Consider the following 24,906-nt stretch of genomic DNA (forward strand, 5'->3'; position numbering starts at 1 on the left):
TAATTAAAGTTTAGACTTTCCTGGTCATCCCAAGGCAGCACACTATTAAAATTGACAAACAATAGGTGACTTATGAATCCCGAGGGTTGGGTGTAGCACTGTGCAGCTTGCTCTAGCACTTTTTTGTCAAAGACTCAACCATCTGTAGCAGGGATGTCTAGATGGTAGTGTTTCATGAACGTGAAAAACAATGACCAAGTTGCAGCACTGCAGATATGACCCAGAAGTAGGTGCGCTAACTTAGCCCAAGATGCAGAGGTAGCTGAAGGGGAATGGGCTCTGACTGGAAGTGGTGGTTCCTGATGATTCAACAGGTATCACAGATTAGACTCTTGATCCACCTTGCTAAGATGCTTTTGCTAACTTTTCACCCGTGATTTGCACCTCCAAACTGAAGAAACAGATTCTCATGTTTCCTAAATTGCTGAGTGTTTTGGGGATAGAGAAGCAAAATTCTTTTCACATTGAGCAAGTGAAAATCTTTCACTTCATCATTTTGAGGATTAGGACGCAGCATCGGTAGAATTATCTCTTGGTTGATATTGACTTTTGGAATAAAACCTGGCATGAGCCTCAGGGTTACGTCATCCGTAGGTTCTCTGGGTGATAATGTTTGGAAGTCTCCTAAGCATTAGGCCGTTGTAATTGCCATAAAAATAAGGCTTTCCAGGAGAGATGTTTAGCAGATGCCTGCTCCACCAGTTCAAAGGGAGGAACTTGTAGGGCTTTAAGAATCAATGTTTGATCCCATGAGGGAAGTGTAGCTATAAAGGGAGGCCTTGGATTTTTGATAGCCTTAAAAACTTTCTAACCAGGTGGTGCTTTGTAAATGAGCCATCCTAATGAGCATTAATGGCTGAAAACTGCATTTTAACGGTGTTGAGCTTTAATCCCTTATCAAATCCTACTTGAAGGAACTGCAATACTGAGGCTATAGATTTTGTTATCTGCATTGTCTGACGTATACCATCCATTATAGTTTCTCCATATCCTTGCATAAACCTTCAGAGTTGCTGGTCTTCTAGCTGAGGACAAGGTGGTTATTACCTGTTTTGGAAGACCATAGGAGGCTACATTTTCCCGAACAATCTCCATGCCATCCGGTGCAGTCTGGTTGGGTCTGGTTAAAAGTTGTTTACCTGGGACTGGAGATCTGGTGTTGGTGGAAGCTTCCAGAATTTTCCTTTCAATAGGTGCCACACGAGAGGAAACCAATTTCATCTAGGTCAGAAGGCAATGATAGCTATTACTTCTGCTTGATATCCCTTGATCTTGTGCACCACGTTTAGGATTAACGGCAGAGGGAGGAATATGTAGACCAGCATGCCTGACCAGGGGAGAAATAGACCATACAGGGAACATGAATGAACGACTGTCTTAGACGAAAACAAAAAATGGAATTTTTTGCATTCTGATGCGTAGCCATCGCGTCAAGGTCGGGAAAGCCCATCTAGGCCGTGACCTGATGGAATATTTTGTTGTTGAGACTCCACTTTCCCGGAAGGCTCTTGTGGCTCAGACAATCAGCTCTGACATTATAGATTCCCGGAACATGGCCCGCTGCAATGCTGTGGAGATTTTTCTCTGCCCAGATAAAGATCCGGCGACATTCCACTGCAAAAAAGAGAATTCTGGTTCCCCCATGCTTGTTGATGTAAAATCCTGAACCAACGCAGGATATCTGCATGGAGAGCACAAAAATGATGTTTGGCCCATGGAAATGCAACTATGGACTAAGTCAACGATCCCAGGACCTTCATTGCTGCTCTGATGGTAATTTGGGGATAGTGGATCAAAGGAGAGACATTGTTCTGAAGCTTCTAAATTCGCTCCTCCAACTGCACTTTGGAGGTAGTCATCAGCAACCAGTCGCTGAGATAAGGCACTACATATACTTTGTTTTGATTTAGCAGAAAATGGTTAGGAGGAAATTCTTTTAGTTCTAACGAATAATGCAGGCGTCTGAGGAAGTTTGTAACCAAGCTGGATAGAAGTTGGATAATCTTCCCCCTACTCCTAAAAAACAACTGGCATCACAAGGTTGCCTTCTTACGAAAGGATGGTTTCTTTTTATTAGAGTCCTATTCTGTCTTCAGTCTGTAGTATCTTTTCCACAAAATTCTGTTTATGACTTTGGGGGACCTTCTCTTCTGAGGGTGAAAATGTCTTACAGGCTTTCTAGATTGTGGGAAAGATATGCCCTTATTATCAGTGAGGGTTCTCAGTATATCCTCCAACTGAGAACCAAATAGACTTGATGATTGACAGGGCAGATTGCAAAAATGTTTTTTTTTTGACATCGCCTGATGATTGTTTAATCCACAAAGCTCTTCTAGCCTAGTTTGCAGTGGCCATGGATGTGGAGGCGCACTTTAAACTTCAAGCGATGCATTATATAACAAGTCTGTGATTGAATTGAGAAGAGGAAGCTTATCTAAACTTTCTTCGTGAGAGACTCCCTGCACCACATCAATAACTGGCTCAGCCAAATTCTTAGTGCACTAGCGACAGGAACAGACACCAAGGCGATCTTGGTGGATGAAGTGGCGGCTGCATAATTTTTCTTCTGAAGGGAACCCGCCTTCCTTTACATAGGCGCCTTAAGAAGAGAGGATTTCTCCGTTGGAAAGACAGATCTTTTTGCCATTCTGGCTACAGCAAGATCAATTTTGGGAGGTTGTTCCCAGTTTAGGGATTGTGATGAGTATAATTTGTAAACATTTTTAAATCTATTCTCTAGATCTAAGCCATTATCAGGCTTTGTCTTTATCAGGCTTTATCCATTCACTCTGGAGGCATTCATTCAACACTGGGTTTACCGAAAAAGTGTGAGTCTGTACCGGGTGATGCACCGTGAGGCTCGCATGAGATACACACGAGGCACTCGCAAGTGTGACACCGGCCTTACATTGAGAGTGACGCCTGTTCACTGGGCACACGTCATTTCCATTGTATACAGTCATCCAGGACTTCTACCCCAAGGGACAAGAGACACCTCTTGTATACACGGAAGAATGCACAGGAGAAACCAAGGGACACATACAGTGTGTCCACTCATATCCTGTCCACCGCCACTAACTTGAGAACAGCGACAGCTATAGCCATAGAAGTAGTGTCTAGGTATAGTAAAGTAGCCATGCGCTACGTAATGAAACCACCTATAGCGCCACCTGGTGGAAAATAACGAAGTTAGCATTTTTATCTCAAAAACGGAAAGAGATAGAGAAAAAAGTGAATTAAAAAATTGTAGGGCCGCGGGACAGCTTAGGGCACTAGAGACTTGGATGCCTGGATGTCAGCTGCCAAACTCTGAGAGTCACTTGGCACACGCGGCTGGGACAGATTGTTTAGTGGGTTTTCTCGAATCAGAAGGACTGAGAACACCACGGTAATTACCCCTCCTCAGGTTGGCAAGATTAGTCTGGCGACAAGCCAAGAGGGTGGTACACTTCGAAGGGGTGGTGGCGGAACTCCCATTATGGGAGAATAGCTACTTCCATACTCTGAGAGATCACCCCTCGGCGCAATTCTGGGCCACTCACAGCGTCAGTGCATTAGGTGATCTTTTTGTCCCGGGAACCACAACCTTCAAGTCCTTTGAACAAGTCCAGATTGAATATAATGTTCCAAGATCACAGTTTTTTAGATACCTGCAGATTCGCACAGCGATTCAATCCCACATACAGAAAATTGGAGTGAGGAAATTGATATCATCACTTCCTATGATAGGTATTCTAAAATCACAAGGACCTCGAGGCCTCATCTCAGCTATATATACTTACCTGTTGTCGGTGGGGGTGGAGTCGGACCCCTTGCCAGCCCAGGATAGATGGAAATCTCTAATTCCCTCTCTACAGGGAGAGGAATGGGAAGAGATATTGGAATCTCCGACTGCGGTATCCCCTTCGGTTAATAATAAGTTGATTCAATGCTACATTGTCCACCAGGCATACCTTACTCCAACTCGATTATTTAGTATGGGCCGTTCTCGTACATCGGAGTGCCCGAGGTGTCATCTCTCAGGGGCAAATTTCATACATATGATCTGGAGCTGTCCCAATATATCTTCGTACTGGCGGGGAGTGACATCTCTGCTGACATCGATTGTGTCGATTCCTGTTTTGTGTGACCCTTTGATATGCCTGTTTGGGGTGGTGGAGGAAGAGTCCTGGGATCATTACATGACAATATTCCTCAGAGAGGCATTGTTTCTGGCTAGGAAATTAATAGCTCTGAGGTGGATGGGAGATTCGAATCCAACTGTGCGGTCCTGGGTTAAACTAGTCAATGCAACCATAGTCTATGAGCGGATGGTATATTATAATAGGGGGTGCCCGGGAAAATTTAACAAAATCTGGGGTTTGTGGAATTCTTCTCCAGACACACTTGCGGAGGTTTGAGGGAGATTATGCGGATAATGGTGGTTCCCGTTAGATGTTGGGATATGAAACACTGTCCAATGGTATATTGAGGTATAATAATGCAATGTGGCTGTTGTTGTTCTTTCTTTCTTTCTTCCTTTTTCTATTCCTCTTTCTATCTTGTTTTCAAAATATGGTCATGCTAATAGTTAGAGCTGTTCTTATGCTCAATATAAAATTAGATATATATATGCAAATGATAAGTAGTATGGATAATTACATTGTCACGAACCACCGGGGGGGTCACTCAGAAATCCCCCGCGCTGGCTACCAGTACGTCACAATCGGGGGGTAACAAGTGGGGGTCACCCCTACTTTATACCTCCCGACCGACAGACAGAGCACGTGACGCGCTCTCTAGCGCCCCTCTTATAGTCAGGCCAATTATGGAATTGCCCGACAATAAGCAAGGAGGCCGCTATACTACTTATGCCGATTATGGAAGGGTCCCCGGTGAGAGTAAGGTATATATTCCCCCGACCTCCGCGGGCGGAATATATAAACTCTCCCCGAATCTCACTGGCCTCCCCACAATAATCCTTGGCACAACTCGCTGCCACCAACCGATTTACGGTAACTATTAGCCGAACACACAGACGTGGGATTCAAGATCGAGATAACAGAACAGCCCAAGATTAATTATATAATTTAATCGCCTAAAGCACACTAGAAACTACAATATATACAATAGGGAATCTACAGAATATACAGTTATGTCAGAGTACAGTTACAGATAAAGCATGGTTTACAAACAGATATGCAATTCAATCAGTTACCTTGTGTGTCTGGCCACAGGGGGGCGCTGTAGACCAGGTTTCCAGGAACCCCCTCACAGGTCTTTCCCAACCAGGCCCCCGAGCAGAAGAACGCTGGAAAATGGCCGAAGTAGGGTTATCAACCTGGGCAGATCCAGGTCCCCTCCTACCTTAGTGACCTCACAGGGAAGCACTGCCACTCCCCCTGCATGGATCAGAATTATCCAGCAAAGGGGATTTTGGCTATAACTTTGCCTGGGAGCGTCGTAGGCAGACGCCAATGCTCTCATTGTGACAGTTATGAATTTAGCTACAGAACGAGGGGACTCATGACCTGTCTGCCAGTTCCCCATTGGCTGATATCACGCCTGGGGCATTTCCCAATGTCCTGTTCCCATAAAAAGGGGGTGCCGGCATCGTCCACATGCGGAGACACCATTTTTATGGTTGCCATATTTATCGGAAATATGGCTTGCGAGATATGAACCATTTTTTACTGGAGTCGTTCTGTCTGGCTATTTCCATAGCCTTGCTAACTAGCTAGCAGCTCCTACTACAGGGTGACGGCAGGGAGTCATCCTGTGTCCATTGTCCTAAAGCCACCTAATTTCCATATCACAGGACATGGCCATGGATTTGTTGCTAAACCAGTTGTGTGAAGGGAAGGGGGTAGTGACACCAGGAGAGGGCTTCCTGACATGACTTGAATGTCATGATTTATCGTCATATCTCCGGATTTACCTCACACCTCCCCCCTTTTGAGGGCGCTAGGGGGCAGCACACTCCGGTGTTCCCCCGTGCGCCCGTCCGCGACCTCTCCTTGTCGGGACAGCCCGTCTGCGTTACCGTGGTCACGGCCCCTTTTGTGGCGAATGGTGAAGTTGTATTGCTGGAGCGCAAGGCTCCATCGCAACAATCGCCCATTCGTCCCAGAGACGGTGTGCAACCAGCTGAGGGGATTGTGGTCCGTCTCCACGATGAAGTGGCGCCCGTATAGATAGGGTTGCAGACGCTGCAGGGCCCACACTATGGCCAGGCACTCCTTCTCCATCGTGGAATAGGCAACTTCCCTTGGTAACAGCTTCCTGCTCAGGTACAAGACTGGGTGCTCTTGGCTCGCAGAGTCCACCTGGCTGAGCACCGCACCGAGGCCGAAGTCACTGGCGTCGGTCTGTACTACAAACGGCCGCGTGAAGTCGGCTGCCTGTAGTACGGGCGGGCTGGACAGGGCGTCCTTTAGGGCCCGGAAGGCTGTCTCGCAGTCCATTGTCCAATCGACTGCAGAGGGCAGCTTCTTCTTGGTGAGGTCCGTCAAGGGCTTTGCCAGGCTACTATAGCATGGAACAAACCTCCTATAGTACCCAGCGGTCCCCAAGAAGGACATCACCTGCTTCTTGGTCCTGGGGGTGGGCCAGGATGCGATGGCTTCCACTTTCTCAGGCTCGGGCTTCAGCGTTCCCCCACCTACCCGGTGACCGAGGTACTGGACCTCGCTCATGGCCAGCTGACACTTTCCCGGCTTGATGGTCAAACCTGCCCGGTGGATCCGCCTGAGCACCTGTGCTAGATGCTCTAGGTGGTCCTCCCAGGTGGGACTGAAGACGGCAATGTCATCCAGGTACGCGGCCGCGTACCCTTCAAGTCCCTTGAGCAGGGTGTTGACCATCCGCTGGAAAGTGGCAGGGGCATTCCTCATCCCGAATGGCATCACCGTGGACTCGTACAGTCCAAATGGGGTAATAAAGGCAGAGCGTTCCCTGGCCTTGCGAGTCAGGGGGATCTGCCAATATCCCCGGCTCAGGTCCATGATGGTCAGGTACTGAGCCCCGGCCAACTGATCGAGCAGGTCATCGATGCGTGGCATTGGGTACGCATCGGCGACCGTGACCGCATTGAGCCCCCTGTAGTCCACGCAGAACCGAGTGGTTCGGTCCTTCTTAGGGACGAGGACTACAGGCGAGGCCCAAGCGCTGTTGGATGCCTGGATCACCCCCAGCTTCAGCATCTCGTCAATCTCCTGGCGCATGTGTTGCTGCACCTCCAGGGAGACCCGATATGCTGAACGCCGGATCGGGGGATGATCCCCAGTGTCCACGTGATGGACAGCCAAGTCAGTCCTTCCGGGCTGGTTGGTAAACAACCCCCGGAAGGGGTGTAGGGTGGCCCACAGCTGGGACCGTTGGTCCTCCAAGAGCTGGTGGCCAACCTCCACATCCTCAATGGATCCGCCTGCCCTAACCTGGGCTAGCATATCCAAGAGGGTTTCCGCTTCTCCCTCCTCGGGCAGGTTGCACACGGGGAGCGCACATGCCTCCCGCTCATGATGTGCCTTCATCATGTTCACATGGAAGGGCTTCCGCCTTCCACGGGCAGGGTCCAGGGTGACCAGGTACGTCACAGGGTTGAGCTGCTGGTACACGAGGTATGGGCCTTCCCAGGCTGCCTGAAGCTTGTCCTGTGGTACGGGGACCAGTACCCACACCTCTTGACCCACTTGGTAGGTCCTCTCACAAGCGTTCTGGTCGTACCAACGCTTCTGATCGGCCTGGGCTTGAGCCATATTGTCGTGTACCAGTTGCGTCAAGGCCTGCATTTTGTCCCGGAAGCGCATGACATACTCGATAACCGACACTCCAGGGGTGGCCAAATCCCCTTCCCAAGCCTCTTTCACCAGAGCCAGGGGGCCCCGCACACGTCGCCCGTACAGAAGCTCAAACGGTGAGAATCCTGTTGAGGCCTGTGGAACCTCCCGGTAAGCAAATAACAGGTGTGGGAGATACCGCTCCCAGTCACGCCCATGGGAGTCGACCAACATCTTAAGCATCTGCTTTAAGGTGCCATTGAACCGCTCGCACAGGCCATTAGTCTGTGGATGGTACGGGCTGGCCACCAGATGTCGCACCTGGACTTGCTTACAGAGGGTCTCCATCAGCTGGGACATGAATTGGGTCCCCCGGTCGGTGAGCATTTCCTGGGGAAAACCCACTCGGGAGAAAATCTCCAGCAATGCGGTGGCCACCTTGTCAGCCCGAATGGACGACAAGGCCACTGCTTCTGGGTACCGGGTGGCATAGTCCACTACCGTCAGTATGAAGCGTTTCCCGGAGCTGCTGGGGATGGCCAGCGGGCCGACCAGATCCACAGCCACCCTCCTGAAAGGCTCATCGATGATTGGCAGAGATACCAGTGGGGCTTTGGGGCGTGGCCCCGCCTTCCCCACTCTCTGACAGGTTTCACACGAACGGCAGTAGGCAGCCACATCGGCCCCCATTTTTGGCCAGTAGAAATGCTGGTTTAACCTGGCCTTGGTCTTAGCGATCCCTAGGTGTCCGGCCATCGGAATCTCATGTGCGATCCGCAACAACTCCATCCGGAACGGATAGGGTACCACCAACTGTCGGTCCCTGGGCCACGCCTCCGGTGAACCCTGCTGGACCGTGGCCCGGTACAGCCGTCCTTGGTCCCAGACCACTCGCTCCGGGTCCGAGTCCGAGGGAGGCTGTGCCGCCTGCTCCTTTAGAGCTTTCAGGCTGTCGTCAGCTTCTAACGCTGCCTGAAACCCCTGACTAGATGTGGCCAGAATCGACGAGACTGTCACATCTTCAGTCAGTACCCCGGGACCTGTGTCCTGGCCTCCACCTGACTCGGCTGCCACTTGGTCAGAAGGGGAAGAGCTATCGGACCTCCGGGAGGCCCCTTGGCTTCCAGCACTCCCACTGCGGGTGACAGCGGCCACAGCCGCTGCGACCGTGGGTCGTGCCTGCTCCTCCTCCGTTCCTGACCAAGTCGCCGGTTCAGGCAGACCTACCTGGCTTCCTGACACCCCGGTTGTGGGGGAACCCTGCACCGAGATCTTACCTGGGAGCACTTCCGCTCCTGGACCGGCCCCAATCTCACCTGCCTGTTCCCCTCCTGCAGCAACAGAACCCCGCTGTGAAATCTCTGGGGACCCCACATTTGCTGTGGTAGCCCCCACCCCACACACTGGTCCTCCCCCTGCAGCACCCTGCTCTCTGCTTATCCCTGCAGAGGGCAGCAGATCCCAGCTCACAGGCTGGTTACTTGTAGAGGCATTGTCACACCTTTCTCTGACCCCCTCCCCTGTCACAGCTGCAGCTGCGTGTGTGTCTATGGTGTCTGTGCAAGCAGAAATATCAGAGTTCACTCCCTCCTCCCTTACATCATTCATAGATAACACATTAACATTGTCCGGAGGCACGTCAGCACTGGCTGAAGGTTCAGCCTTTGGGGCGGGGCCAAACTGGGAGGTTATCTGCCCCAAATCTGTCCCAAGTAGCACGTTTGCAGGGATCCGATCAGTTACCCCCACCTCCCTCACCCCTCGCCCTGCGCCCCAGTCCACATAAATGTCAGCAACAGGCAGCGCCGGGTCAATGCCTCCAATCCCGGAGACAGCGAGGGTTTTTCCAGGGATCAAGTCTTGGGGGGACACCATCTCAGGCCGCACCAGAGTCACCTCCGAGGCGCTGTCTCGCAGTCCTATGGTCACAGACCGGCCGACGGTGACAGGTTGGAAGCTGTCCAGGGACCTACCACCACCCCCACCCACACAATACACCTTGGGCGGCCCTTGGGACGGGGACGGAGCCGGGGCCTTGGGACGCTGAGGGCACATGGCCTTGAAGTGTCCCGGTAGGTTGCACTGGTGGCACCGTCTTGGTTCTGCCACGGGCCTGGAGAGGGGAGTTGAGGGGGACACCCCCTGCAGTCTAGGGGCAGGTGGGGCAGTCGCAGAGTTCATCTTACCCCCTCTCCAGGTGCTGCTGGTGGCTGCTCTCCTGGCTTCAGGAGCCCGATTGTTGGTGTAGTCATCTGCCAGGGCAGCTGTAGCCGTGGATCCCTTTGGCTTCTGGTCTCGGATGAACTGGCGGAGATCCTCAGGGCAGTTCCACAAGAGTTGCTCCGTGATGAACAAGTCCAGGATCTCCGGTCCGGTGGAAAGCTGCAGGCCTTGGGTCCAGTGGTCGGCAGCTCGGGCAAGTGCCCGCCGGTGGTCAGCCCAGGAGTCCTTTGGTCCCTTCTGCAGCGTCCGGAACTTCTTGCGGTAGGACTCCGGGGTGAGGTTGTACTGTTGGATCAGGGCCCGCTTGATGGTGTCGTAGCCCTGATCCGCCTCAGCAGGCAAGTCCCCAAGGATATCCAGGGCCTTACCCCTTAAACGGGGGGTCAGGTATTTGGCCCACTGGTCCTTGTTCAGATGGTGCTGCAAGCAAGTCCGTTCAAAAGCAGTCAGGAAAGAGTCCAAGTCTCCATCCTTCTCCAGCACTGGGAAGTCCTCAACACGGACCTTTGGAAGTTTGGTGTTTTGAAGGTCACATGTGGCTGATGAGGGCCGGAGCTGAGCTAGCTGCAGCTGGTAGTCCCGCTCTGCCTGGCGCTCTTCACGCGCTGCTTGCCGCTCACGCTCGGCCATGAGTTCCTTGTAGCCCTCCCGGTCTCCAGCCTGGCGTAGGGCCATAGCCATTTGAAGAAGGCTATCCGAGCCTCCCAGGCTCGGTGGAATGGCACGTGGTGATCTGCGGCCCGCTGCGGAGCCTGGTGCTTCACTGTCCATTGCAGAGCGGAGGGCTGGCGTCTGGCTCGTTGAGGACCCTTGGGCGAGCTGCTCCTCATCTTGTCCAGCAGTGCCCGGTTGTGCAATGTCCTCTGCAGAGCTGTTTTCTGGCGTCGAGCTCCTGGAGGACTCGTGGACAACCTCCTCATCGTCTCTGGCCTTAGCATCGGCCATTCCTTTGGCTTTGCTCCTGGTGCTCTCAGCCATTCTTGCAGACTTTTGGTCACTGACACAGAACTGACACCTGATGCCTCCACACACCTTACAGTATCTGCACTCTGACACTCTAGTGTTGAGCTAGTCTGAAGACCCCAGCAGCCACAGCTGCTGCAGGCAGTCTTTAGTGTCTGGGAGTATGGGTCTCACACTCACACACACTATTATCTCGATCCCACCGCTTGCCACCAATATGTCACGAACCACCGGGGGGGTCACTCAGAAATCCCCCGCGCTGGCTACCAGTACGTCACAATCGGGGGGTAACAAGTGGGGGTCACCCCTACTTTATACCTCCCGACCGACAGACAGAGCACGTGACGCGCTCTCTAGCGCCCCTCTTATAGTCAGGCCAATTATGGAATTGCCCGACAATAAGCAAGGAGGCCGCTATACTACTTATGCCGATTATGGAAGGGTCCCCGGTGAGAGTAAGGTATATATTCCCCCGACCTCCGCGGGCGGAATATATAAACTCTCCCCGAATCTCACTGGCCTCCCCACAATAATCCTTGGCACAACTCGCTGCCACCAACCGATTTACGGTAACTATTAGCCGAACACACAGACGTGGGATTCAAGATCGAGATAACAGAACAGCCCAAGATTAATTATATAATTTAATCGCCTAAAGCACACTAGAAACTACAATATATACAATAGGGAATCTACAGAATATACAGTTATGTCAGAGTACAGTTACAGATAAAGCATGGTTTACAAACAGATATGCAATTCAATCAGTTACCTTGTGTGTCTGGCCACAGGGGGGCGCTGTAGACCAGGTTTCCAGGAACCCCCTCACAGGTCTTTCCCAACCAGGCCCCCGAGCAGAAGAACGCTGGAAAATGGCCGAAGTAGGGTTATCAACCTGGGCAGATCCAGGTCCCCTCCTACCTTAGTGACCTCACAGGGAAGCACTGCCACTCCCCCTGCATGGATCAGAATTATCCAGCAAAGGGGATTTTGGCTATAACTTTGCCTGGGAGCGTCGTAGGCAGACGCCAATGCTCTCATTGTGACAGTTATGAATTTAGCTACAGAACGAGGGGACTCATGACCTGTCTGCCAGTTCCCCATTGGCTGATATCACGCCTGGGGCATTTCCCAATGTCCTGTTCCCATAAAAAGGGGGTGCCGGCATCGTCCACATGCGGAGACACCATTTTTATGGTTGCCATATTTATCGGAAATATGGCTTGCGAGATATGAACCATTTTTTACTGGAGTCGTTCTGTCTGGCTATTTCCATAGCCTTGCTAACTAGCTAGCAGCTCCTACTACAGGGTGACGGCAGGGAGTCATCCTGTGTCCATTGTCCTAAAGCCACCTAATTTCCATATCACAGGACATGGCCATGGATTTGTTGCTAAACCAGTTGTGTGAAGGGAAGGGGGTAGTGACACCAGGAGAGGGCTTCCTGACATGACTTGAATGTCATGATTTATCGTCATATCTCCGGATTTACCTCACATACATTGTTCTATCTTAACTGCTAAAGATATTATGGACTTTATATGACTGTTTATTGTTATATTTAAATATTACTATCTATATACTGAGCTATCTTTATATGGCAAATGTCAGTTGTACCATGTTTGAAATTGTTAATAAAACGAAGTTAAAAAAAAATAAAAAATTGTAGGGCATCATCAATTCAATACGAATCGACACCTTGCATACAGAAATGCAATGATAGGAAACCCATGACCCCCCCAAAAACCATTGAATGCTGGTCACGCATATGGCGCTCATTTAACTTTGATGCTCAAAGTGGCCACCGTCAGCTGCAATGCACATCTGGACTCTGGACAGCATACTGTATCTTGCTACACATTGTGCAATATGGTAGATGACACGTTTCCACAAGCATCTATGATACGTTTTCGTAGGTCCTGCAATGTTGGTGGAGGGGTCGCATACACCTGCTGTTTGATGTGACCTCAAAGAAAGAAGTCCAATGGGGTCAGGTCAGGTGAGCGTGGAGGCCACTCCACGCAGCCACCATACCCAATGACTTGTAGGAAGGTCTCCATGAGGTATCACTTCACGTCCGCAGCCTTGGGAGTTCTACACGTTCTAATCATAGCATTTCTGTATGCAAGGTGTCAATTCGTATTGAATTGATGATGCCCTACAACTTTGTAATTCACTTTTTTCCTCTATCTCATTCTGTTTTCGAGATAAAAATGCTAACTCCGTTGTTTTCCATCAGGTGGCGCTATAGGTGGTTTCATTGCATAGCGCATGGCTACTTTACTATACCTAGACACCACTTCTATGCCTATAGCTGCCGCCGTTCTCAAGTTAATGGCGGTGGACAGGATATGGATGGACACACTGTATACATGTGTATACAGTACCTGTATAAATCTGAATCAACTTCTGTTGCGCAAGAAGAAAGAAAAATATATGGTGTAGAGTCTTCTTACTCCCTTTATGGTAGAGGATGAGGTAGTGTCTTCTTAACTAATGATCATGTGTTATTGCTAATTAACCTATATTCTGTTCCAGCTTGGGATAAGAAGTTAAACCCATTGTGTGCGCATTAGGACGACCAGGAAATTCGGCAGATTCAGGGCCAGATTAATTAAAGCTTTTACAAAGCTGATATCAGGAAGCAACATTTTTCTGTTGGCTAAGGCCCCACCCCTTCTGGTCACATGGGTATGATCTCACCACAGGTTCTGCTAGGTCGATTGTATAATACTTATGCTAATTCTAACAGAGGGAGGGAATAGCTATGCATACCGCCCCAGATATTATCTGCTCCTCAGCTGCTGTCACTCAAGAAGCTGCTGATTTTATAAACTTTACTTTCTTGGATTTGAAAACCTAAACATTCAAGCTGACCACTAAAGGTATGTAGAGAATCAGCCTGATAGTGCCAGTATAGCACTGGCTTTAGGTTATATACAAAAATCCTGGTGATTGGTTCCCTTTAAAGCTTTGAAAAGTTGCAAAATGTTGGTGCAGCTCAGAGTTGCGGCAAAAAGATGTTACTGGTGTTTTTATGCCTGTTTCACCAGCTCCTCCTAAATGGGCGGAGCTGGGGTGGGACAGGGGCGCAGCGAGGTTGTGACGTCACACCTGGTCTAGTTCCTGAGTAAGATTTCTGGCTTGGTGCACACCACTTGTCAGACTCTCCAGAAACCTTAAGTGGCATCTGACTCTTCCACATCCCCTCATCAAGGCCAGTGAGAAAATGGTTGTGCTGAAAAAAAATTTGGCACCGACTGAAAATTGATCATTTTTTTGTGTATTAGAAAAATGACTAGTGTGCGAATGAGCCCTTGGTCCTATATGGACCAGCCACAGGTCTCCTGACCTAAACTAGGAACTTCATAGGCATAGATGAATCTGTTATTTTGGATCAGGAGACTTGTGGTCAGTTCAGACATTGCAGTTTGTATAAGGAGTATGAAGTGCTGACATCTCAATTCAGCTCTACATGTATGTGACCTGGACATCCAGTCATTGGGATGCAGTTAACGTTGAACGTTCACTGTTATATTGTAGGGAGACAGCGGAGGACCTTTTGTCTGTTACATTGCAGAGATCCAACGATTCTACCAGTTAGGCATCACAAGCTTTGGATATGGTTGTGCTGAAGCCAATTTTCCAGGTGTCTACACGCGAGTAGAAAATTTTGAAGACTGGATGGCAATGCAAATGGGAAGAGCTGCAAACCGTATAGATGATGGGAACCATGATACAAGACACCTTGTCAGCGCCATAAAGATTTCCATCATAAATACAATATTTCTAACATCATTTCTGTAAAATGTGCAACAGCAGTCACAGCCAGAGAATCATCTAAACCACAGGCAATAAAGATCAAGGGTCCTACACCTAAAGACAGACTTTGTTTTGTTATTTTAATCTAAAAAAGGTTTACTGTATTTTTTTGACTATAAGACGCTATTTTCCTCCCAAAAATTTGGGAGGAAAATGAGGGTCGCGTCTTATAATCTGCATGTAGCTAACGGCGCTGTGCTGCGGGTTTACTGTGGGCTGTGCTGTGGCCTGCACTGCTGCGGACTGTGAGGCAGGGGCCGCCATTTTGAAAATGTTGGCGGTGCAGGCTTCAATAAAGGCGCTCGGAGTCGGCACGTGTGCAGATGGAGCTCACAGCTCAAGATCTCATCTGTGCACGCACCACCTCCAGCGTACTTAAGGAAAATGGCACCTGGGGGTGGCAAGTGCGTAAATGAGATCTCGGCTTGTCATTGAGCTAAGAGCTTCATCTGTACACGCGCCAAGTGCCGTTTCTTTGAAGCCCGCACTGCCGACAGTTTCTGGATGCTGCTCCTGCCTCACAGTGCCCTCAGTGAGCATCTGGGACACCTGCTGCACCGCCCGCAGCATCACCCTACTCCACCACCACCCCTGCCTCCTGTGACCTCACTTCACCACCGCTCCCGCCTCCCGCCAGTAAAACACCACCGGATTGTAAGACAGACCCCGTTTTTTTCTCTAAATTTGGAGTGCATCTTATAATCCAAAGCATCTTATCAAACGAAAAGTACAGTATATTTATTTTTTTTTCCTGCTGCAAGAAAAATCTGCTTAAACAGAATCTGGGTTATATTTTATTAAAAAGCTAATACATATCTGAAACCTGTACACAAAGCAGAGGCTTTTTAGTTCTTATTCACCAAAATCTGTTTTGTTTTTTTCTTCAGCTTTAAACATAAAAATGATATATTATGTTACTTTTTTTAAAAAAAGTTTTTTTAATTTTAGGATGTATGCACTTCCAATGGATCTGAACTGTTTCAAGTTATCAGCTTTCCTGTATAAAAAAAACAAACAAAAAAAAACATTAAAATTTTCCAATACACTTCACCAATTCAGCTACCAAAAGGAGAGTTTGGAGAGTGCAACCATGTGACGTTTTCACAGCATGTCCAGAAAGATGTGCCGACACTTATTTAAATAACCTCGACAACCTCTGGCTATTGCTTAGACCTGATGCATATGAGCATTTTGTACAGACAGTACCACTAGCTCATCCATGTTTAAATCCATCTTGCTTTTTAAAGAAGTCAAAATGAAATATTTTTTCCCTAAACCCTTCTAATTTGTATGTAATATAGTGACGCTCTTGCCCATATGACCGCTCTTCTACTCTCTTGGCTCACAGCGTGTGGAGTTGAGCTTTTTCTTCAATAGAAGTCTATGAGAATAAAAAAAAAAGGCTCCATAGACTCATATTGAGAGAGTGACTTTGGCTACACACAAACCCCTGTCTGATCCGGTTATGCTGGGTTCACACGAAAGTATGACTCGGACGAGTGCATTGCAAGAAAATCTCGCATTGCACTCAGACCAATGTTATTCAATGAGGCAGAGCATATCTGCATTTTTTTTTTTCTCATGCCAAACCACCATAAGAGAAAATCACAGCATGCTGCGATTGGCAGCACATCTTGAATCACACTCACCCATACAAGTCTATGGGAGCGTGTGAAACATCGGACTGCACTGATGTCACCCGAGCGCAGTCTGATGTATGCAGATAGGCAACGGAGAAGATTGAGAAATAATTCTCTCCATCTTCTCACTTGTGATCCGATTCTCGCATGCAAGAGAATCAGATCACAGTGAATGACACTCAGCTTATGCGCACAGCAGAGTTTGAGCCGCGTGTTATTAGTATCTTGCATCCGATGCTATACAGTAGTATGACCTTGTCCTAAGTCTGTATTCAGGTCACTAGGGCCATAAGATCATCAGACTAGCATTAGAAATCTGTAAAACAGTGGCAAGTACCATATATTTTAACAGACTTGCACTACATCCCATACATAATTAGAAGAAAGAAAAAAACAAAACAAAAAACCCCACAAAATTTAAGACTTTGGGGTGACACGTTTTCAGCAATTAAAGACTATTTCCACGTTTAAGGTGACTCTTCTTAAAACTTTTTTTATTGATTAAATGTCTGTGTATATGCATATACCGTGTTTCCCCAAAATTAAACAGGATCTTAGATTTATTTTTTTTTTACTCCAAAAAAAAATGTGCTAGGGCTTATTTTCAGGGGAGGTCTAATTTTTTCACATTCTGAAACATAAACATAACTCTCCAAACCCTGTGTAATACGCGTGTCTCTAATATATATTCACATTGAAGGCATCAAAACTATGAATTAAAACATGTGGAATGAAATCCTAAAGAAGTCTGAAACAACTGAAAATATGTCTTATATTCTAGGTTCTTCAAAGTAGCAAAAGTATCAAAGCAAACCTTTTGCTTTGATTACTGCTTTGCACACTCTAGACATTCTCTTGATGAGCTTCAAGAGGTAGTCACCAGAAATGGTTTTCTAACAGTCTTGAAGGAGTCCCAGAGTAGCTTAGCACTTGTTGGCCCTTTTGCCTTCACTCTGCGGTCCAGCTCACCCCAAACCATCTCGAGTGGGTTCAGGTCTGGTGACTGTGGAGGCCAGGTCAATTGGCGTAGCACCCCATCACTCTCCTTCTTAGTCAAATAGCTTTTACACAGCCGGGAGATGTGTTTGGGGTCATTGTCCTGTTGAAAAATAAATGATGGTCCAAGTAAACGCAAACCGGATGGAATAGCATGCCTCTGCAAAATGCTGTGGTAGGCATGCTGGTTCTGTATGACTTCAATTTTGAATAAATCCCCAATAGTGTTACCAGCAAAGCACCCCCACACCATCACACCTCCTCCTCCATGCTTCACGGTGGGAACCAGCCATGTCCATAAGTTCACCTTTTCTACAAAGACGCGGTGGTTGGATCCAAAGATCTCAAATTTGGACTCAGACCAAAGCACAGATTTCTACTGGTCTAATGTCCATTCCTTGTGTTCTTTAGCCCAAACAAGTCTCTTCTGCTTGTTGCCTGTCCTTAGCAGTGGTTTCCTAGCAGCTATTTTACCATGAAGGCCTGCTGCACAAAGTCTACTCTTAACAGTTGTTCTAGAGATTAGGTGTGTCCAAACTTTTGGTCTGTACTGTAATTATATATATATATATATATATATATATATATATATATATATATATATATATATATATATATATATATATATATATAATCTCACACACACACGTACATACACACATATGTACATATATAATATATACACATACACACAAGCAACTACAGACCAGTCTCCAATCTCCCCTTCATCTCTAAACTCTTGGAGCGCCTGGTCTACTCTCGCCTCACCCGCTACCTTTCCACTCACTCTCTTCTAGATCCTTTACAGTCTGGCTTCCACCCTTTACACTCAACAGAAACTGCCCTTGTCAAAGTGACCAATAACCTATTAACAGCAAAACGTAACGGTGACCACTCTTTGCTTATTCTTCTTGACCTTTCTGCCGCCTTCGACACTGTTGACCACAGTCTCCTTCTCTCTATACTCAATTCTATCGGCCTAAAGGACACTGTGCTCTCCTGGTTCTCTTCCTATCTTTCTGGCCGTTCATTCAGTGTATCATTTGCTGGCTCCACATCTTCTCCTCTCCCTCTCACTGTTGGGGTCCCTCAAGGTTCAGTCCTTGGCCCTTTTCTTTTCTCCCTCTACACTGCCCCAATTGGACAGACAATCAGCAGATTTGGCTGTCAGTACCATCTTTATGCTGATGACACACAGCTATACACCTCATCCCCTGAGCTCACCCCCGCTGTACTACAGAACACAAGTGACTGCCTGACTGCAGTTTGCAACATCATGTCTGCTCTCTATCTGAAACTTAACCTTTCCAAAACTGAACTTCTTTTTCCTCTATCCTCCAACCCTCCCTAAACCTGACATCTCCCTCTCTGTGTATGGCACGATAAGTCCTAGGCAGCAGGCCCGCTGTCTGGGTGTTATACTTGACACTGATCTCTCCTTCACCTCCCACATACAATCTCTTGCCCGCTCCTGCCGCTTGCACCTCAAGAACATCTCTAGAATCCGCCCCTTTCTCACTATGGAAACGACAAAAACCCTCACCGTGGCCCTGATCCACTCTCGCCTTCACTACTGTAACTCTCTATTAATTGCTCTCCCCCTAACTAGACTCTCTCCTCTACAGTCCATCCTTAATGCAGCAGCCAGGGTCACCTATCTGGCTAACCGCTATTCGGATGCCTCTGCTCTGTGCCAGTCATTGCACTGGCTGCCCATATATCACAGGATCCAATTCAAACTGCTTGTTCTCACCCACAAAGCTCTCCACAGTGCGGCACCCCCCTACATCTCCACCCTCCTCTCTGTCTATCACCCCACCCGTTCTCTACGCTCTGCAAGCGACTTTCGACTAACATCCACACTAATTCGAACCTCCCACTCCCGGATCCAAGACTTCTTCCGAGCTGCACCAACCCTCTGGAACACTCTACCCCAAGAAGTTAGGACAAATCCCAACTTACTCAGCTTCAGACGCACCCTAAAGACGCATCTTTTTAGAGTGGCCTATCACACTCCCTAGTCAGATTCGATTCACATAGTCCCTCTACAACTTCTCACAACATAACTCCACATCAAACTCCATGGCACCCAAAGGCATCTCAAGGCTCTGGCCCAGGAAACCATTATCTGTCCCCCATTTCCGTGAGATGGCTGGATTGTCATTGTAAATTAACACTTGAACCTTGCCTTGCCTCTTTCCCCCCCCCCATCTCATTGTAGATCGTAAGCTCTCATGAGCAGGGTTGTGTTTTTTCTTTTTTTTTTTCCTCTAAATATTGTATTTCTATAACTGTTACTTGTTTGTATATGATCCTCCTGAATTGTAAAGCGCTGCGGAATATGTTGGCGCTATAGAAAAAGTGAATTTTGTTTACTTACCGTAAATTCTTTTTCTTATAGTTCCGTATTGGGAGACCCAGACATTGGGGTGTATAGCTTCTGCCTCCGGAGGACACACAAAGTACTACACTCAAAAGTGTAGCTCCTCCCTCTGAGCTTATACACCCCTTGGAGAACCAGATCTAGCCAGTTTAGTGCAAAAGCTGAAGGAGAATAGCCACTCACAAGTAGAACCGAGTAAGAACCGGAACAACCGGAGACTCTGTCCACGACAACAGCCGGTGATAACACGCGGAACAAGAAACTGCCAACAGGCAGGGTGCTGGGTCTCCCAATACAGAACTATAAGAAAAAGAATTTACGGTGAGTAAACAAAATTCTCTTTTTCTTTATCGTTCCTATGGGAGACCCAGACATTGGGACGTCTCAAAGCAGTCCATGGGTGGGAATAAACAGAAAAACTAAGAAGTAGGCGGAGCCTAACTTCACAAATGGGCGACAGCCGCCTGAAGGATGCGTCTGCCCAAGCTCGCATCTGCCGAAGCATGAGCATGCACTTGGTAGTGCTTCGAAAAGGTATGCAGGCTAGTGCAAGTGGCAGCCTGACAGACTTGCTGAGCTGTAGCCTGGTGCCTGAAAGCCCAAGAGGCACCGACAGCTCTGGTCGAGTGTGCCTTGATCCCCGGCGGGGGAGGCACCTGAGAACACTGGTAGGCATCCGAAATGGTCAACCTAATCCAACGGGCTAAGGTCGGCTTAGAAGCAGAGAGGCCCTTACGCCGACCTGTGGTTAGCACAAAAAAAAGAGAATTTTGTTTACTTACCGTAAATTCTTTTTCTTATAGTTCCGACATGGGAGACCCAAACCATGGGGTGTATAGCTTCTGCCTCCGGAGGACACACAAAGTACTACACTCAAACGTGTAGCTCCTCCCTCCGGGCTATATACACCCCCTGGATGACAATCTAACCAGTTCAGTGCAAAAGCTGAAGGAGGACATCCACCCATAAGTAGAGATAGAGTAAAACTCGGAAAGACCGGAACTCTGTCTACTAACAACAGCCGGTGAAACACACGGAACAAAAAACTGCCAACAGGCAACAGGGAGGGTGCTGGGTCTCCCATGTCGGAACTATAAGAAAAAGAATTTACGGTAAGTAAACAAAATTCTCTTTTTCTTCATCGTTCCTTATGGGAGACCCAAACCATGGGACGTTCCAAAGCAGTCCATGGGTGGGAAATAAACCAAACTGAGAAGTAGGCAAAACCTAACTTCACAAATGGGCGACAGCCGCCTGAAGAATGCATCTGCCCAAGCTCGCATCTGCCGAAGCATGAGCATGCACTTGGTAGTGCTTCGAAAAAGTGTGCAGACTGGACCACGTGGCAGCCTGACAAACCTGCTGAGCCGTAGCCTGGTGCCTGAAAGCCGAGGAGGCACCGACAGCTCTGGTTGAGTGCGCCTTAATCCCTGGCGGAGGAGGCACCTGAGAACACTGGTAGGCATCGGTGATAGCCGACCTGATCCAACGAGCTAGGGTCGGTTTAGAAGCAGCAAGACCCTTGCGCTGACCAGTGGTTAGCACAAAAAGTGAGGTGCACCGCCTAAAAACGGCGGTGCGTGACACATAGATTCGGAGCGCCCGCACCAAATCTAAGGAATGCAACGCCTTCTCAAAGCGATGCACAGGGGCCGGACACAGAGAAGGCAATGAAATGTCCTGGTTAAGGTGGAAAGGAGACACCACCTTAGGGAGAAAATCCGGAGTCGGACGAAGAACCACCTTGTCTTGGAGAAACACCAAAAAGGGGGATTCCGAAGAGAGCGCAGCCAAATCAGAAACTCTCCTGAGAGAAGTTATGGCTACTAGAAAAACAACTTTCTGTGAAAGTCTAAACAAGGGAACCTCCCTGAGAGGCTCAAAGGGGGGTTTCTGTAAGGCCGTGAGGACCAGATTAAGGTCCCAGGGATCCAAGGGCCGCCGGTAAGGAGGAATGATGTGAGATGCGCCCTGCATGAAGGTGCGCACCTGAGCCAGTCGGGCGATACGCCGCTGGAACAATACCGACAGAGCCGACACCTGTCCCTTGAGGGAATTGAGGGACAGTCCTAGCTGTAGACCGGACTGTAGAAAAGACAGGATGGTCGGCAAGGAGAACGGCCAAGGAGCATGGTCGGAAGAGCGACACCAGGACAGGAAAATCCTCCAAGTCCTGTGGTAAATCTTGGCCGAGGAAGACTTCCGAGCCTGAGTCATAGTGGAGATGACCTCAGAGGGAATGCCTGAAGCCGTCAGGATCCAGGACTCAAGAGCCACGCCGTCAATCTGAGAGCCGCAGAATTCTGGCGGAAGAACGGACCTTGAGAGAGAAGGTCTGGGCGGTCCGGGAGGTGCCACGGCACCCCTACGGACAGACGGAGCAGGTCTGGGTACCAAGCTCGCCTGGGCCAGTCCGGAGCAATGATTATGACTCGACGGCCCTCCATTCCGATCTTGCGCAGAACCCTGGGCAAGAGAGCTAGAGGGGGAAACACATAGGCCAGACGGAACTGAGACCAATCTTGAACCAGTGCGTCCGCTGCGAAGGCCTGAGGATCGTGGGAGCGAGCCATGTAAACCGGAGCCTTGTTGTTGTGCCGGGATGCCATTAGATCCACTTCCGGAGTGCCCCACTTGCGGCAGATTGATCTGAACACTGACGGATGCAGAGCCCACTCGCCGCTGTCCACGGTTTGACGGCTGAGATAATCGGCCTCCCAGTTTTCCACGCCTGGGATGTGGACTGCAGATATGGTGGACTTGGAGTCCTCCGTCCACTGGAGGATTCGTTGAACCTCCAACATCGCCAGACGGCTGTGAGTCCCGCCCTGGTGATTGATGTAGGCAACCGCTGTCGCGTTGTCCGACTGAACTCGAATGTGCCTGCCCGCCAACAGGTGGTGAAAGGCTAGGAGAGCTAGAAACACAGCTCTGATCTCCAGCACATTGATCGAGAGGGCTGATTCGAACGGAGTCCAAGTGCCCTGTGCTCGGTGATGGAGAAATACTGCTCCCCAACCGGAGAGGCTGGCATCCGTGGTGAGGATCACCCAGGACGGAGTCAGGAAGGAGCGTCCCTGAGACAGAGAGAGGGGCCGAAGCCACCACTGAAGGGAGCTCCTGGTCTGTGACGACAGAGCCACCAGCCTGTGCAAGGAAGAGATCCGCTTGTCCCAACAGCGGAGAATGTCCAGCTGCAGGGGACGCAGATGGAACTGGGCAAAGGGAACCGCTTCCATTGATGCCACCATCTGACCTAGCACCTGCATGAGGTGTCTGATGGAATGACGGCGGTGCCTCAGCAGAGAGCGCACCGCCAGACGAAGGGACTGCTGTTTGACTAAGGGGAACTTGACAAGTGCCGGCAGAGTCTCGAATTGCATCCCTAGGTAAAGAAGCACCTGGGTCGGGGTCAGAGTGGACTTGGGCAGGTTGACAAGCCACCCGAACTGAACGAGCGTGGCGAGAGTGAGTGAGACACTCCGCTGGCAGTCTGCACTGGATGAGGCCTTGACTAGAAGGTCGTCCAGGTAAGGAATCACTGCCAACCCCTGGAGGTGCAGAACCGCAACCACTGCTGCCATGACCTTGGTGAATACTCGAGGGGCCGTGGCTAAGCCGAAGGGGAGAGCCACGAATTGGAAATGTTCCTCTCCAATTGCAAAGCGTAGCCAACGCTGGTGTGAAACCGCAATAGGCACATGCAGATAGGCATCTCTGATGTCGATGGATGCCAGAAAATCTCCTTGGGTCATTGAGGCAATGACCGATTTCAGAGATTCCATGCGAAAGTGCCGCACCTGAACATGCTTGTTGAGAAGCTTGAGATCCAGGATGGGCCGGAAGGAACCGTCCTTCTTGGGGACTAGAAAGAGGTTTGAGTAGAAACCGCTGAACCGTTCCCGGGCGGGAACCGGAACAATTACACCGTTGGCCTGCAGGGATGCCACGGCCTGAGAGAAGGCGGCGGCTTTGGAGCAGGGGGGGGTGGACAGAAAAAATCTGTTTGGCGGGCTGGAAGAAAATTCTATCCTGTAGCCGTGGGAGATGATATCTCGCACCCACTGATCGGAGACGTGTTGAAACCACACGTCGCCAAAGTGGGAGAGCCTGCCACCGACCAAGGACGTTGCTGGCGCAGCCAGATAGTCAAGAGGAGGCTGCCTTAGTGGCAGCGGCTCCTCCGGTCTTTTGAGGACGCGGCTTCGCGCGCCAGTTGGGTTTACGATCCTTGGCTGCGGTAGTGGACGAGGTCGAGGGCTTAGAGGATGACCAGTTAGAGGAACGAAAGGAACGAAACCTCGATTGGTTCCTGCCCTGGACAGGTTTTCTGGTTTTAGTTTGTGGCAAGGAAGTACTCTACCCGCCAGTAGCTTCCTTAATTATTTCATCCAGTTGTTCACCAAACAGCCGGGATCCAGCAAAAGGAAGACTCGCAAGGTACTTCTTAGAGGAAGCGTCTGCTTTCCACTCTCGAAGCCACAAGATCCTGCGGATCGCGAGGGAGTTAGCGGAGGCCACCGCCGTGCGGTGAGAAGCCTCCAGAATGGCAGACATGGCGTAGGATGAAAAAGCCGAAGCTTGAGAAGTTAAGGCATCCATCTCAGGCATAGATTCCCTGGTGAGGGAATGTATCTCTGCCAGAGAGGCAGAGACTGCCTTAAGAGCCCACACTGCCACAAAAGACGGGGAGAACGAGGCTCCTGTCGCCTCATATACAGACTTGGCCAGAAGGTCAACCTGGCGGTCAGTGGGATCCTTAAGAGAAGTGCCATCAGCCACAGCTACGACTGTGCGGGCTGAGATTCTGGACACTGGAGGGTCTACCTTTGGAGACTGGGCCCATTCCTTAACCACCTCTGGTGGAAAAGGAAAACGGTCATCAGAAGTACGCTTCGGAAAACGTTTGTCAGGACAGGCCCTGGGCTTGGTAACAGTGGTCCGAAAACTGGAGTGGTTAAAAAACATACTCTTAGCTCTCTTAGGTGAGGTAAACTGGTGTATCTCTACCAGAGAGGCTTGTTCCTCTGACTCTGGTGGATTGAGGTTCAGTACGGAGTTAATGGATGCAATCAAGTCACTAACATCCGCATCACCCTCAGACACGTCAATGGGGTACATA

At 49.4% G+C, this 24,906-nt stretch overlaps 1 protein-coding gene across 1 annotated transcript in view; it reads left to right on the forward strand.

Annotated features, from left to right (window-relative positions):
- TMPRSS12 (transmembrane serine protease 12) overlaps positions 1-14,805 on the forward strand; it is a 90,388-nt gene extending 75,583 nt beyond the window's left edge. The window contains exon 5 of the mRNA XM_075334507.1: positions 14,487-14,805. Coding sequence (XP_075190622.1) covers positions 14,487-14,750 — 264 coding nt within the window. The 3' untranslated portion in view covers positions 14,751-14,805. The remainder of the gene's footprint in view (positions 1-14,486) is intronic.
- The last annotated feature ends 10,101 nt before the right edge of the window (positions 14,806-24,906 follow it).

Source organism: Anomaloglossus baeobatrachus, chromosome 2, assembly GCF_048569485.1.
Source record: "Anomaloglossus baeobatrachus isolate aAnoBae1 chromosome 2, aAnoBae1.hap1, whole genome shotgun sequence".
In the NCBI taxonomy this organism is placed as follows: Eukaryota; Metazoa; Chordata; class Amphibia; order Anura; family Aromobatidae; genus Anomaloglossus; species Anomaloglossus baeobatrachus.